The 16312-nt window shown below is 39.2% G+C and overlaps 1 protein-coding gene across 2 annotated transcripts in view; it reads left to right on the top strand.

The window, feature by feature from the left end:
* me1 (malic enzyme 1, NADP(+)-dependent, cytosolic) overlaps positions 1–16312 on the top strand; it is an 87064-nt gene that overhangs the window by 25900 nt on the left and 44852 nt on the right. For both annotated transcript variants that reach the window (XM_086037362.1, XM_086037363.1), the window contains exons 2-3: positions 7906–8039; positions 12450–12599. In XM_086037362.1, coding sequence (XP_085893488.1) covers positions 7906–8039; positions 12450–12599 — 284 coding nt within the window. The remainder of the gene's footprint in view (positions 1–7905; positions 8040–12449; positions 12600–16312) is intronic.

Raw genomic sequence — 16312 nt, 5'->3', positions numbered from 1 at the left:
TCAGTCTCCTGTTTTTTTATTTAATTCAATTGGCAATGTTGGGCTTTTTAGTTTACTCCAATATCCACTGATAACATTTTCTCAAACGGCAACTTTGGCTATTGTAGTTGTGGATAAAATTGGATGACATTTGCCATTTCCATCCCCAAATATGATCTGAAATTTTCATATCAAAATCAATCAATCAATATCATCTTAAGTTTGTCTCACACTGACTCAAAAACTTGTAATCATGACATGACTATGAAAAATCCTGATTCGGAAGAGGTTAGTTATTAAATGAGGACAAAAGAAACTGGGTGCCTCCAGGGTGAAATTCATTTGCACACTATTACATACAAACACAAACAATAGAATCACACAGTACCCATGCGAAATGGATAGTTCGGTGCAGCCCCACGCCCCCCCACTCCACACACTACAATTTCATGTTTTTTTATAGTATCCTTTACAGTTGAGATCACTCCTGTCATATAAAACACTCCCCCAACACAGGGTGGCCTACTTTGACAATATCCCGGACGGAGTCCAGCAAATTGAAATGATTGTTAGACCTTTTTACTTGCTGAGGAAAGGGCCATTGCAAAACCTTCAACTGAAAGAGAAGTCAACCCTGGCATCAATGGTTCCTACGCCTCCCCCAAACTAGTCTCCGAGCTGTACATTTGTATGATTGCCATAAATCCTTTCCCAATGACATTCCACCTATCTCTCACTCGCACTGTAGATTTCAGGTAATATAACAGTTGTGATGGAAATTATTCCAAGTGAAGCATAGGGTGCTTTGAATTAATGGGAGTTTTCAGGCACAATTAGTAGATGTAATCATCTGTTTTCATTCCCTTTAATAACTTTTTCCTCCTGGATGACAGTGGGCAAGGGTGACCTGATTGAGACATTCTATTGTAAAACAGCCTCAATCCAGTAAGAGAGCTTTTTAATAATAGACTACAACTTCTTATCATTCAAACTGAATTTTGGAAGGCCGGTTTTGTTTTTGTCTATGCAGTTTGTTTGTTCATTACTTGCCTCTAAAATATTTTCACATAATCCTCACACTTCATGCTCAGAGGCAGCAGGGGAGCCGAGCATATGAATGAAGTCTGATTTGAACATCTGGCTATGTGAAAAACACAAACCCTTTTATGATAATTGAGGAAAGTTGTAACTCAGCACTGCATCTGTCTGGTTGATGTCTCTTAACTCATTCACTGCCATTGACATACTTATTTGTCTTTTCACAGTCCAGCCATTCAATCCCAGGGACGTATTTAGATTTTTTCCCCCAATTTTTTTCAAAGGTTAGGGTAAAAGGGGGTCTAAAAATGTCTGGCAGTGAATGAGTTAAGTACAGACTGGACAGCTTCAGTGAAGTCAGTGATTAAGAAGTCAGCTTGCTGGCGCTCATGCTAGAAAAACACATACTTGTAAATAATGACGCAATGACAGACACATGCCACGGACTACTTTTTTTCAGACCATACACAAACAAAATTCTTTTAATCAGTTCAAAGGATGTCTAAAACATGACGGGATTTAGCTGATTTCCATGTACTTGTTTTTAGTTAACTACTACCAAGGGATGCTTAATTTGAATTCAATCGACACAATCAACTCTCACTAAAGTCTGAGATTAAAACTTGGATCCATGGTCAACACTGCTGTACAAACTACCAATAACCATATTCACAGTGCCAGTGGCTTGGATCACTGTAATTATGATGGCAGGATTTTGATCCAAGGACAGAGTTGTTTGCAGTGTGCCCTCTAATTTGCAACCGGTTCCAACATACTGAGGTTATACTTGTCATTTATGAATTGAGTCAAGATTTAAAAAAATGGTGTAGTCTACTACATCTAGTAAAGAGAGCAGAGTAACAGCTTGACAACACGTAGACTGTGCAACAAGACCTCCCGAATGCCTATGTGAAGGGAACTTTATTCATTCATTCATTCGTTCATTGTGTTGTGCATGTTAATCCTATGTCAACTACTTTGTTTCAGCTGCGTTTATTTATTTATTTATTTATTTATTTTAAAGTGCTCCATAAATGTATAAGTTGAGTTGTGTAGAGGTGACTCTGCCTGACTTCAGAGCAGGCTGTGTAGGTTCAGTTCCCACTCACTGATGATGTGATTGAGAGAGTCAATGTTTGTCTCTATATTTGCTCTGTAAATGACTAGCGGCCAGTCCAGGATGTAGTATGCCATCATCATCACCAATGTGCTTATATGCCATATTTAAGCATGGCAAGTGCTTTAAATTGTGAAAAAAACATAAGAGGCCACATTAAAAACTATATACAATACAATACAATACAATTTTATTTATATAGCGCATTTCATAACAGCTAGAGCTGTAACAAAGCACTTTACAAACAATACAATAAATAGAACAAAAACAATAAAAGGCTGTGATACATGTATTAATAAATATAGACATAAATAATATATAAATAATGAAGCCAATAAATTGACATAAAACACTAAATACAATTGACACCATAAAAGCGCTGAAAATTTTAGGTCTGATCAAAAGCTTACTGATGAGCCAATCATTTGAATCAGGTGTGTTGGAGGAGGAAAACATCTAAAACATGCAGGATAGTGGCCCTCGAGGATCGTAGTTGCCCATCTCTGGTCTACTGTGTCTAAATAGATGGCGACGGAGATGGATATTTCTTCCATAGTGTATGTAGTAAAAACTTAGAGCTGACACTGTAATTCTCTCCTTCATTTTGATGCCATTGCATAGATCTTAGCCTTAGCTCATTTGGTTTCAAGGCATGTACGGCAGTTGATACCCAAAATATTTTAAATGTATTTATTAGCTCAACTGAAGTTAAAAGAAGGTCAAACTTACAGTAAACCATGTGTTAATTGTTTTTTTAATGCGATTTACAGGGCACTGAGGTTGACAATCATAAGCAAAATTTTTCAGTATTTGTTCGCTGTGAAATTTGTGTTTGCATGCTAAATTCGCTTACATGTTGGACATCCCCTGGGGGCTGGACCATCCTGTTCGTATGACACTCCTGGTTACTGTTACGTTCCAAAACAACAACATGATAATGGTTGTTTTTGTAGCTCATAATTTATATTGTAAGAAAATAAAATGCCAACCTAACATTTAAAAAAGACTACTTACTGGGTGCAGTTAATTTCCACATCATCTTAAGTTTAGCCTCATAACTGATTGCAGCTTTTGGTAACCTATTTGAAATAAATATGACAAGCGTGCATGGATAGAAGGAGCGCTTCTTGCGGCACACCGTGAGAAAAAAGTCAGCAAAACCTGCCGTCCCGCAATGACATCAGTTTGGAAGTGTATTCAAATTCATTTCAAACAATGCTAACTTTTCCTATGTTCAAAAGGAAGCACATTTTCATCTTGCCTTGACCCGATGACGTTTTCCACAAAAGTTCAGGAAAGGTGGTTGTAAAGGTCAAGAGGTTTGAAGCTACATTGAGTGAGGGCAGCTGCCAATGTGTGACCAAAAACCGACTTGAGAAACGGTGCTATACACTCACCAATGGAACTATCCAGATGGCGATTCAGTGGTGAAGGGTGTGTACATCTGGGCCCCACCATTTGTTTGGCCTCAGGGTGCGCCAGTATGAATTAGCATTGCTGGTTGGGATTCTTCCTTGGATAGGATTTGGTGGTCTTGGGGTTCTGTGGTTGAATAGGCTGACTGGGCTTTCTTGCATCTTGTGATTTCTGAGGGGAGGTCTTTGTGCTACTGGAAGGTATGATGTGTGGTCATCACCCAATGCATCACCAACCATTATGACTCAATCTTCATCCTTGTTTTAGCCCATCAGTGAGTGCTGAGTCCCTATTTCTGGCCAATATAACCACTCAATGTTTAGTTCCTGGGTCTCCTTGGGTTCTGGGCGGCACTGTATTCCTGTGCATATGCACGTGTGTCTTTTTGTTACTTTCTGTCCTTGTTCATCTTGTTTCTACATAAGTAGAGCCTCAGAGGGAATCGCGCCTTTTTGGCTGCTGGTCCTTCCCTTTGGAATGTCCTTCCATTAAATGTTAGGTAAGCCCCTTTGTCCATTTTTAAAACCCGTTTGAAGACACATTTCTATTCTTTGGCTTATGATCCGATGTGAGATCGATTGTGGGGGGGGGGGGGGGGGCGGCTGACATATTGAAAAAAAAATGGCTGGACTAAGCATGGCGGGAAGTCGATTTTAGTCCGGCCCACTAATCGCCCCTCATGCGTGTGACGTGCTTGCGAGGCGGCAAAATTTCATCTCAGCCTACTCGGTGAAAGGCTTCTTTTTAGGCTTCTTTCTACTCCCGCGTCGCGAGCGACAATTGATGTTATAGGGATTGTGGTATTGCCCCCCAGCACCCCCCGCCCCCTCTTATGATGGTATGCTCCAGTTGTAGGTGGGAGGCGCTTGTTACGTGATGTGAAAATAAAGAAATACAAACACGCTTGAACGCACGTTGCTGTCTCACGTCTCTTCTTACACAAACAACTGCCAGATTGATTCACATGACTGACGCATTGTGCTGTTGGTGACAGGTCTACAACACATGCCACGCACACATAAGGATTTGTTGCTGCTCTGAATGGTCCATTATATCACATTTTGCGATGACATACAGTTTCCCACACTTTGAGGATGCCCCACGCAGCTCGTTGCTAATGCAAAGCAAATAGTCTAGGAGCCTTGTGTGTGGAGAAAATTTACTCACCCACGTTCCCCCTTAGCCACCACCTTCCAGATCGTTTTCGCAATAAGATTAAATGCATTGTCCAGTCATCTCAGTCCCTTTATGGTTGTAGCAGGCACAATATCCATTGTTGTCACTGTCTTTTTGAAGCAATGCCCCCCGACTTGTTTCAAAACAACTTGTGTCCACGATTATACATATTATTATTATTTTTTTGGTTTTGTTTTGTTTTGTTGTGTGTTTTGTTTTTGTTTATTTTTGGAATATATTCAAGCTCGCGTAGCACTGACTCAAGGATGACGTAGCCACATCAAGGTGGAGTTCATGCACTTCTCTGGCGTCTTCCCTATTTCCGAAAATACGCCATAGCAAACCAGCGGTGTATAGTGGTTTGCTGGTATGCTTTTATTTTGAAGGCCGGTAAGGAGGGGAAGTGTGGAAAATAAATAAGTAACTTGACTATGACTTCTGGCTTGCTGTTGGACCCAAATAATTATACAATACGACAAATCCAGCCCGGGGCTCGCAATGCAAGTAAACACACGCACGTTGGCTAAGTACTACTGGTGCATTTCAAGCGTGTCCACAGCGGGTTCAAATTGTAAATTATCCAGCTAATGATCTTTAAAAAGCCTCTGCCGTTAGAGCATTTCTCCCGCGACGACGTCAATCATGGATGCTTTTTTTTGGGGGGGGGGGCAGAATGGGGCGGGGGCTGACAATGTTTATGAATATGGCCGGGGGGTCGCGGCCGGAAGGGTACCCAAGTCAAGGGTGGAGGGTCGCGGCCGGACGGGCAAAAAATGGTCAAGTGCCCAGCTCTGAAAACAATCATTCACACATTCTGTTCTCAATTAACCCAAGGTACTGTATATTTGAGAGGAAGTCTGAGTACATGAAGATAATTCATCCATCACACAGAGAACTTGCGAATGATCACAAAAAGGCCGAAAACACGAACTCTCTTCTTTTCTTAACTGTATCTTCAACTTTTTTTGCAGTAAATTGATTTAAGTTGGTTGCATATAAAAGCATTTGTCCACACATGCTGCATTTCAATTCATTTCAATTCAATTTAATGTGAGCTATCAAGCAGAGCAGCTCAGGTTACCATTGGTCCTAGGGATATAATTATAATATTTTGGTGGAGGTGGGGCTCGACTTGGTCAAGCAGGTGCAGCCCGAAGACGCAACTTGTTCCCTCCCCATAAACCTACAACTTGTAGCAGGGGTCAAAGGGTTCAGGTGCTCAGAAAGCTGGGTGCCGAACGAAGGCCATGATGGTCCAATCTCCGGCTACAGAAATCTCAAGCGATGTGGAGTGTTGGGCAGGGAAGGAGCTTGGGCTGGTGTGATAAGTTCCGACTTGATATTTGCGGGATCACCTCGACACACTTGGTCTCTTGTATCAGTCCTCTTGAGAGGAGTTGTACTCTATTCCACTCTGGATGTGCCACCAATGAGAGGTGCCAAGAAGGCCCCACGTTTCAGTGCACTGAAAAACAATTGGTTATTTACTATATATTACTATTTTATAAGGAGAGTTCTTGAGTAGGGTGGCACGATGGGTAACTGTTTAGCCCATCGGCCTCACAGTACAGAGGTACAGGGTTCAATGCCTGAGTGGAGTTTGCATGTTCTCCCCATGCCTGCGTGAATTTTCTCTGGGTACTCCGCGGTTTCCTCCAACATTTCTAAAACATGTATGGTAGGTTAATTGAACACTCTAGATTGTCCCTAGGTATGCTTGTGAGTGTGAATGGTTGTTCGTCTTTGTGTGCCCTGTGATTGGCTGGTAACATACATTTACAGTGGGTATGGAAAGTAGAGGGGTTTGAATATACACATATATATATATATATATATATATATATATATATATATATATATATATATATATATATATATATATATATATATATATATATATATATATATATATATATATATATATATATATATATATATATATATATATATATATATATATATAGCGCCTTGTCATTTGGGAAAGGCTCATAGAGTAGAGTTGCCGTTCCTCCGCATCGAGAGGAGCCAGGTGACATGGTACGGGCGTATGTTTCGGATGCCTCCTTGACGCTTCCCTGGTGAGGTGTACTGAGCACATCCCACCGGAACAATACCCTGGAGAAGAACCAGGACATGCTGGAGAGACTACTGTATTTTTCCTGGCTGGCCTGGGAACATCTCGGGATCGCCCCGAAGGAGCTGGACGAAATGGCCATGGAGAGGGAAATGAATGAAGGGATGGATTGGTAGGGTGGGTTTGTGGTGGGACTCTGGAAGATTTGATATTTGATATTAAAGGGTTAATAATTACTGCATGTCCTCTTTTATCATATTCTTAGTATCCAGAACAACAAAGAACCCAAATAAAATTCAAGTTGCTGGGTTTACCATTTGCTAGTTTGTTTTGGACCATACGGTATGTAGGTTGTGCTTTTGTCATTGTGACTGTAAAATAAAACCACAAACCTTTTGTTCTAGGTGTCTATGGGAAATCTCAAATTCCACATGTTCTAAAAGGGTATACTTCCTACATGTTAAGTCTTGGGGCTCTAAATTCATATACAGGCACACATGCGCTTGGGCGTAAAAACTGCCTCATCTTGATTTTCAGACTGGTGCAGGCCTCGTTTTGGGTGTTTCGGAATTTGGCAGACCGCGCTGCGTTATGCTGCACACTCTGGCGGACCAAGGGTGTTTTCTTTTACATGCCCCCCATGTACCTGAAAATTTGGTGGTTGAAAGTAGACTAAACTTTACGCCTGCTCGAGCCATGTTTTGATTGGTCTAAGAGGTGGTCCAGTGGTCAGTTTCTGCTTCTGATACATCAAAGACTGTGTCCACCTCTTGTCCACTGAATACAAAGGGAATGCGAGAAGTCACTTTCATTGGCGGCAAAACTAGTTGGATGTGGTCACGCCCACAACAGCACAAACTGCCTGTTTCTAATTGAGCGCGCCTGCAGAAATACCAAAAGGAAGGTGACTCCACCCATGCGCACATTTACACTTGATGTGGGCACCAATATGGAGCCCTTAGTGTCACACAGTATTGTCTCATTAACAGTTGCAAATGTGCACTTTTGATACTGGATTAAACCAAAATAAATAATTGTCAACCTACATATCCCCTCCCATGTTAAGATGGTGGTTATTAATGAGCTTTAATATGCGTGTTTAAAGGGCATGGCATTCTCTCTGGAGGAACGTCTGCAGCTGGGAATCCACGGCCTGCTTCCTCCTTGCATCATTACTCAGGACGTTCTGCTGCTAAGAGTACTTAAGAACTATGAAATGAAGACAGATGACCTGGATAGGTGAGCCTCAAACACAGCCTGAATACTCCACAGTGGGTAGCCACACTCGTGAACTGCTTTCTTATCTTGTTTCTGGAATTTTGATAGATTTCCCAGAGGATTGTACAGCCTCTGCGTGAAATCTATAACTGGATAGCTTCATATTTATTTAACATGAAATATTTCATTAAACACACTTGCTCCTTAACTCAGCCCCCACCCCTAAATAAAAAAAATCCCTGTATCCTCCCTTTTCCTCCCACAACTGTTTTTCTAAGCTTTCTTTAAACAACATTAAACAGCAGTTCTATTTTGCATGCTTCATTCCTAAGCAGCGTGTACATACATAAGTAGGAGTTGTTTGTTCCCATACCAGGCACAAGGCTGAACTACAGCCTGGTTCCCTGCTTTGAATTATGAGCCAAGTGCTTGATATCATCTTCTTGTGAACTTTTCCAGGCCCCCATTTCTTCATCAACCAATCCATCATCAGTCATTTTCATTGTTAAGAATGAGTGATATTCCTGTGAGACAGATTTAAATAGATTCTTGCTGCTATTATTTTAGCACCATAGCAACACCATAGCATCAACATCTTTAAAGGCCTATTAGATTTTTATTTTGATTCCCATGCTCTATCGATGTCACTTAAAATACAAATATTATGACAAGTAATCACAACAGCACTGCAGCACAAGTTCATATCTCTCGATCCAAAATGCTGGCACTGGACTAAAACTGTGACAGTCATCAAGAGGGAGTAATAAATAGTCCGAGGTCCTGCCACTTGAAATGCTGCAGAAAAGATCATTCTGCCCATTGGTCTATTAGAAAAAAATAGCAAACAGCAAACTAAAAATAAATATGCGGCCCAGAGACATGGTCAGTCATGCAAAAGAAAAAAATAAAAGATTATAGACTGTGAAGTTCCAGGATAAAGCAAGGGAAGATGCTGCTTAATAAAGTCAAAAGAGAATGTTAGTCATCATGTTTTATTATGCCACAGTGCAATGCTGAAACCAAAGTCCCATTTTTGCTGAAATAAGACTTTTCTTGGCTGTATGAGCAATAAAAGCCAAATGTAGTCCGTATTTTCAAGATTGGATTTGGGCCTCTTTAACATGTGGCCCTTAACCTGATCCGGTTAGGATATTTAACAATCAGACCTCAGTCTAAACTGTCAGAGTGGAATTCATGCAACCTTAACATTACTTTTCATCAATATTTGTTAGCCTAGCAAAATGCCCAAAATCAAAATTGTTGTTCTGTTTCTCTCCTTCCTCACTGTTCTCATTACTTGAGCAACAAATGCACCACATAAGATGTTAAAATGGATAGTAGTCCAACTATCAAAAAGTCAAATGCACAAACATTTATTTTAAATAAATAATAAATAATACATACATACATATATAAATAAAGGGGAAATATTTATTACAAAGGCAAAATGAAAAAAAAAAAAAAAAAACTACAACAACACATAGTCCGAAAGGCCTTTCTGCACCCTGCTAGGCAGTTCAGGGTAGCAGCTGCATTATAATACAATACTGTACATCTTTATTTATATAGCACTTGCCACACATCTTTACATTCAGCTGTGTTCAGTTAACTCAATACAAAGACATGCATTTAAACAAACTCGAGAGGCTGCGCTGAAAGCAAGTAAACTAAATCAGTAACCAAACATAAACATTGAAATAAATGTTAAACTCACCAGCCATTAAACTGAATACACAAACAGCAACTGAATCATTAAAATGAAAAACATCAACAGTAACTTAATTAATTAACAATCCCATTACCCAATGATATTTATCATACTTTTCTTTTCACATATTCAGAGGCCAAATACTTAAAGATGAAGTCATCACAAACACATTTTCTTTCCAGAATATGTTCTATGCAGGCCCACTAGTCTAAACACGGCCTTCTGATTAATAATGCGTTTGTGGAGTATGAGAAATCCACACGTTTTAAGATAGCTGTCCAAATATGTTTGACAAGTGAAAAATTAAAAAATTAAATTCTTTGAGTTTGCAGTTTTACACTAAGATTTCAATTGCTCCATCACAGTCACGGCATCTGGAGTCTTCATATTCGCTCTGTGTCTTTTTTATTTCTCTGGGTAGTCCTTCCTCCTCCCATATTCCTGAAACATGCATGTTAGCTTAAGTTGATGAGAGAGTCCCTGGTGAATATTGTTACTTATGGAATAATTATGAAATACAACTGAAAAGTTGTGAATCATTTTGAATATTTAAAAAGAGGTTTAAAATGTAGTATTGCAAAAATATATAAATCAAGTATAGACACAGGAAATGAAAGTGAATCTCTTAATTTCCTGTCTTTAGTTTTTGGTTTATGAATATGATTATCTATAGACGTGCATAATAGGGGCATGTCTGTTTATATTTATACTTTTGTTTTTTGTTTCTATTTATAGTGCTTTACTTTGTACATATGTAAAATAAGCGTTTTTAGTTTAGTTTTTATAAGGCTTATGCTCGGGTATATGTGTGTATGTATTTATGAATAACCCACCTTCGTATTAATAGAACATGATTTCCAACACTTTATAGTGAACAAGGGGTAGGACTCGACAAGTTTTTTACTTCTTCCTACTCCCCTTGAACATATAAACTTTACTGAACTAAGATAAGTACTAATCCTTTATTTTGATTTTTTTTTGTTTTTCTTTGTGTCTTTCATGTTGTGTTTATATGTTCAATAAATCAATCAATCAATCAATCAATCAGTCAATCACTTATTCCTCTGTTTTTAAATCTAAAAGCTCAGTGAACATTTAATTGCCAGTGATATGTCATGTTTAAAGGGACTAGTTTGCTAAAATGTGCTTGGATTTATGGGTGTTCCATGTAAAAAAAAAATGTCGGACTAAATGTTCAGCTTCCAACATTTGCACCTCACATAATCTGGCCCTCTTTGCAAAAAGTTTGGGCAGCCCTGGTCTACGGTGTACCCCGCCTCGCGCCAAAGTCAACTGGGATAGGCTTCAGCTCAACCTTAATGGACTGGGATAAACGATAGAGAACGGATATATGCAGCTAGTATGCCTTTTTTTCTTTTTTGACTGAAGTTCCTGTATGGATAACAATAATTAAGTTCAGGTTCTTGGACTTTGTGTTTGGGAACCCGTGCACCCTCCGCATAGAGTAACATGCAGAATTCACACCCAGGATTTATTGTTAATTTCACTGACAATTGTGTAAGAATTAATTTTCTTTCAAATCTGTGGACAACATTCAGTAGTTGGTGTAGTGTACTTTCATTCATTCATTCATTATCCAGACCGCTTATCCTCACAAGGGTCGCGGGCGTGCTGGAGCCTATCCCAGCTGTCTTTGGGCAGTAGGCGGGGGACACCCTGAATGGGTTGCCAGCCAATCGGAGGGCACACAGAAACAAACATCCGCACTCACAATCACACCTAGGGGCAATTTAGAGAGTCCAATCAACTTACCATGCATGTTTTTGGAATGTGGGAGGAAACCGGAGAACCCGGAGGAAACCCACGTAGGCACGGGGAGAACATGCAAACTCCACACAGGGAGGCCGGAGCCGGGATCGAACCCACGACCTCTGAACTGTGAGGCGGATGTGCTAACCAGTCGGCCACCGTGCCGCCAGTGTAGTGTACTTGCATGTTAGAATTTGAAATACTTCAAAAAAGCAAATTTTCACCCCAAAACAAGAAACAGTCTGCGATTGGCAACCAGTTCGGGGTGCCCCCCGCTTGCTGTCCGATGACAGCTGGGATAGGCTCCAGCAAGCCAGCAAGGTAATGTTCCATTACCCTTGTAAGGATAAGCGGTATCGATAATGGGTGGGGGCTGGGGGAAATGGAACATGGCAGAAACGAATATGGCTTTCCAAAATGAAAACATTTCTCAAGATCAGCGATTATTATCAGGCAATTGTGCAACTGTTGCAACTTAATATATAGCAGAGAGGGTGTGGAATCCTTTCATCCACACAAGAGCCACCTTGTGCTTGAGAACTTATGGAAACTGTTCTGATTAGAAATAACAGTTTTTGGCATGTTCTACCTCATTTGGGTCCTGTGCAACTTTTACTTCCCAGTCAAAGAACTTGAACAATAAAGACCTTGTGCAGGTTTTTCCCAAGATACAAGTAGTTATTGTATAGCACGCCTGATTCATTTCACTCGGTTTGCTTTTTCTGTCTCACTATTTAGCTTTACTAACGTTCCCACTAGTTTTCTTTCATACATGCTCTCCCAAGCAGTTCTTTGCTGCTCCGCTGATCGTGGCTGTTACGTCACTGAATGTAACATCTGACTTAAATAAAACTTCAATAGTTGGTCGTCCTATGTTCATCAGGTAGGAGGTCTCAAGAGGGTAAATATTAACATGTGCCGTTTTCCACTGTGTTCATCCTTGTCATTCCCAGGTATGTGTTCTTGATGGGGCTCCAGGATCGCAGCGAGAAGCTCTTCTATCGTGTGCTTTTGTCAGACATTGAGAGATTCATGCCCATCATTTACACACCCACCGTTGGCCTCGCTTGCCAGCAATATGGCTTGATATTTAGAAGACCAAGGTGATACGCGCACGCACACACTCCCAGTAAAGAATTTTAATGTGAATGGTGAAAATGGCTTAAAGGGGGGAAATCAACCCAAAAGTTTTCTTTACAATAATATGTTCTATGGAGCTTCACAAGTCTAAACACGGCATTCTGAGTGATGGAATATGAATTAACCCATTAAGGCCTAAAGCGCCTTTCTCAACAGCTCCCCAAAACCTAAGGTCGCCTTTGGAATTACCCTTGAAAAACTGAAGTTCTCCCAGAAATTCAACACTTACAAAATGATTAATATCTCAGCCCCTGTAGCAGACAGAAACATAATTCCAAAAGAATTAAAGATCTTAGACATGTGTCTTTCACACAGGCAGAATTTATTATTATTTACTGTTTCAATCGAAGATGTTCAAATAACGTGTCAGTGCAAGAGAAGCACTATTTTAATTGAAACAAAAAAAGTCGAGTGATAATTACCATCCTCTATTCTGTTACAAAGACGTCAATATCGTAATTGTCTACAAACCATATCAAATTACGTTCGACTGGTTCCACTGGTCGTGCACGTCGTCTATAATCACTGCCGTTATTTTAATCAGAGCTCCCGGCGATCGACGGTGTCCGCCATTAGCCTACCTACAGCTCGAAAAAATTCCACGACATCCTCCGCGGTCTCGCGACACAGTCACGTGTATATTCTGATGCATTAAGTTGGCTAAGAGACGGAGAATCGGATTGAAAAAAGGACGTACCCGCTCTCCCGGTTTGAGAGGTAGAAAGACGCAACAGTGCTCCAGGCAGTGGTAGTGGTAGAAACGTGGTTATGCGCTCCCGGGCTTAATGGGTTAAGTAGTAAAATCTACCTGTTTTTCTACATCTCACGGGGTGGCCATCACATTTGCTCAAGTATGTTGTTGTCCTTTCAGCTTTTTCCCCTCAACTGCCAAAATCAAACATAAATAAAAAAGAAAATAAAACCAAATATCAAAAAATATAATTGAAATAAATAAAACAAAATATACATAAATTGTTACTTAACAGTATTTATATATTTATTTTTGTATTTTTTTCCACATTTATATTATATTGTTTTATATATATATATATATATATATAAATTGTTATTTAACAATGTTTATATATTTATTTTTGTATTTTTTTCCACATTTATATTATATTGTTTTATATATATAAATATTTATATATATATTGTTTTTTGTTGTTGTTGTTGTTCTTATTTCCCTATACAGTGGTACCACTACTTACGAACGTCTCTTCCTATGAAATGTTCATGTTAGGAAACGCCTCAACAGGAAAATATTGCCTCTTGTTACGAAAGAAATTTCAGGATACGAAAGGTAAAAGTATGGGCTGCTACTTGCAGCTCCAGAGTTTCCTGAACCCAACATACTCAGAAAAAAGGAGAGCATCGTTTTTTTTTGTCCATACAAACAAAGCAAGTGATAATAGAAAAGTATGAAAAAGGGATGCGTTTGGTTGATCTCGCCAAAGAATATGACCGTAATGTATCGACAGTCGCCACGTTATTAAATTAGTTCTTTACAAAATGCCAGGCAAAAACCACTTCTGAGAGAGAACATGAACCAAAGAGGGCAAAAAGCGATGAGGACAGCAATTAAAAGGTAAACGACCATCATTTTTATTCTTTACTCTATCCTTTGTCTTTTAAATTATGCACAACTCTCATTTATTGTGCAATAATCTAATTGTAACATGTATTTGTTACATGTTTTGATGCATGTTGATGCTTTGTAAAACATTTATGTCTGAATATTGGGGGGCTTGGAACGGATTAGGGCATTTACATGGAAAACGCGTCTCTACTTACAAAATGTTCTACTTAAGAAATTTATTCCAGAACAAACTAATTTCGTATGTAGAGGTACGACTGTATATTTTGGTTTAATTTATTTTTTTAAATTATTTTTTTAGTTTCACTTTTATTTATTTGTTTGTTTTTGATTTAGGCAGTTTCAGTCCTGCAGTGCAGAAGGAAATGTTTTTCAAATGAGTGGGCAGTCCTCAGTGTGTCTTGGTTTGAAATATTTTCACTTCATTCAGGTCACTTTACAGTAGATATGCAAAATAGCAGCAGGTATTCCCTACGCATGGTGCCGTTTCGCGATTTAAAAGAGAGTGCTTCGGTGTAAGCAGTTTGTTTGTAAGCATTTTTCTGGTTACATTTTTGCGAGGACAAGTGGTATAGATAATGGATGGATGGATGTAATGCCAATACAATGTTTTGGCATCATAGTTTGTGGTATAGTTATGCGTTCAACTATTAATAGATTATAAACACTTTAGAATAGTGTCAATGATTTGCAGAAATTCACTATTTGTATTCAGTCTCCGTCCCTATCCCCTGTGAAAAGCAGGAGTCGCCATAATAGACATTTGCTTTTTCCATCCGTCCATCCTCTGTTAAATGTAAAATGACTTTCTGTTAAAAATATTCACCCTGTGGCCATTTAATTAGCATGCTTAAAAGCCAACATGGGAGCATGCAAGCAGATCTATAAAGGCTACAGTTAGTTATCAAATGCCCCATATTTGGAAGTTGTGGTAAGTCCTTTTTGCCAATATTTGGTTGGAAAGCTCAGATAAAGACAAACTGCAGTAAACTGCTGAACCCAGCGCAGAGTTCACCTTGAAGAGACGTATAACACAGATCCTTGCTCTGTCTTAGTTGTGTTCTGTTACCTCATTTCAAAGGGGTTATCAAATGTCATTTTGTAAGAGCAAACTCATTTCAACTTCAAGCAATTGAACTGGTGTAGCTTTCATCCTAAAGGTTGTATCTGGGGACTATCCTGTCTTTCTTGGCCCCAACTCTGGATTTTACTTTATTCTGATAGTTTTAAATTGAACCTTGTGATTTGATTCTCGGATTACTGATAGAATGATTGTCCTGGTCTATTGTCCTCCTCATATAACTCATCCACATTATAACAAGAAGTGATTAGCTATTGTATTTGGCAATGATACATATTGCTGTATGCTCTTTGAAACACATACAGAAAGATGAGGAATTTTTTGTAACTTTTTTTGAAGTTACAGTGTCAGGAAATAATCTTGAATCCAGTATAAAATTGTCAAAGTAAAATTGTTTATATTTACAGGAGTTCCCCCTAGCATTTAGTCACTCTGTGACGCCAACACCACCATCGAGTATAAATTCCCAAGTGTCTCCTAGCACTTTATTATACACGTTTAATTTGGATGTTTTTAAAATAGATAGAAACCAAAGCTTTTCTTTACACATCTTGGTTGCCAAGTAGCCCTAGATTTCCACATTCCCGGAGAACAATGTGGAAAATATTCTGCTCATGTTTTGCACTTTCTCACAGGCAGGAGGAGTCATTCTAAATACACACTCTGTTGTGCTAAACCACTGTGGATAAAGACCTGCTGCACAAACCCCCAAGTTGCAGTCTACGTTAGGGGTCATTTAGCAGTACATGAATTTCTACAGTATTGATAACACACTTAAATTATTTCTGTTTTTCTCTATATAAATAAAATTGTATTTTATTGTATTGTATTGCTACCCAAGCCAAATCTTCAGAGAGCATGATACATATCAGCCAATTGGTGACTGTATTGGGCTCTAGTTTCGTGCCCACTTAAGTCTAGCGCAAAGTGAAGTCTAAGGATGTATTCACACCTGTACTCTTTGGTCCACTTTCAAGTCTTCGTTTCCCACACTGGTT

The sequence above is a fragment of the Filicampus tigris genome, chromosome 8, assembly GCF_054856515.1.
Source record: "Filicampus tigris isolate MCC_2025a chromosome 8, RoL_Ftig_1.0, whole genome shotgun sequence".
NCBI classification, from domain to species: domain Eukaryota; kingdom Metazoa; phylum Chordata; class Actinopteri; order Syngnathiformes; family Syngnathidae; genus Filicampus; species Filicampus tigris.
Note: the sequence above shows the minus strand (reverse complement) of the source record. Positions and strands in the feature narration are given on the sequence as shown.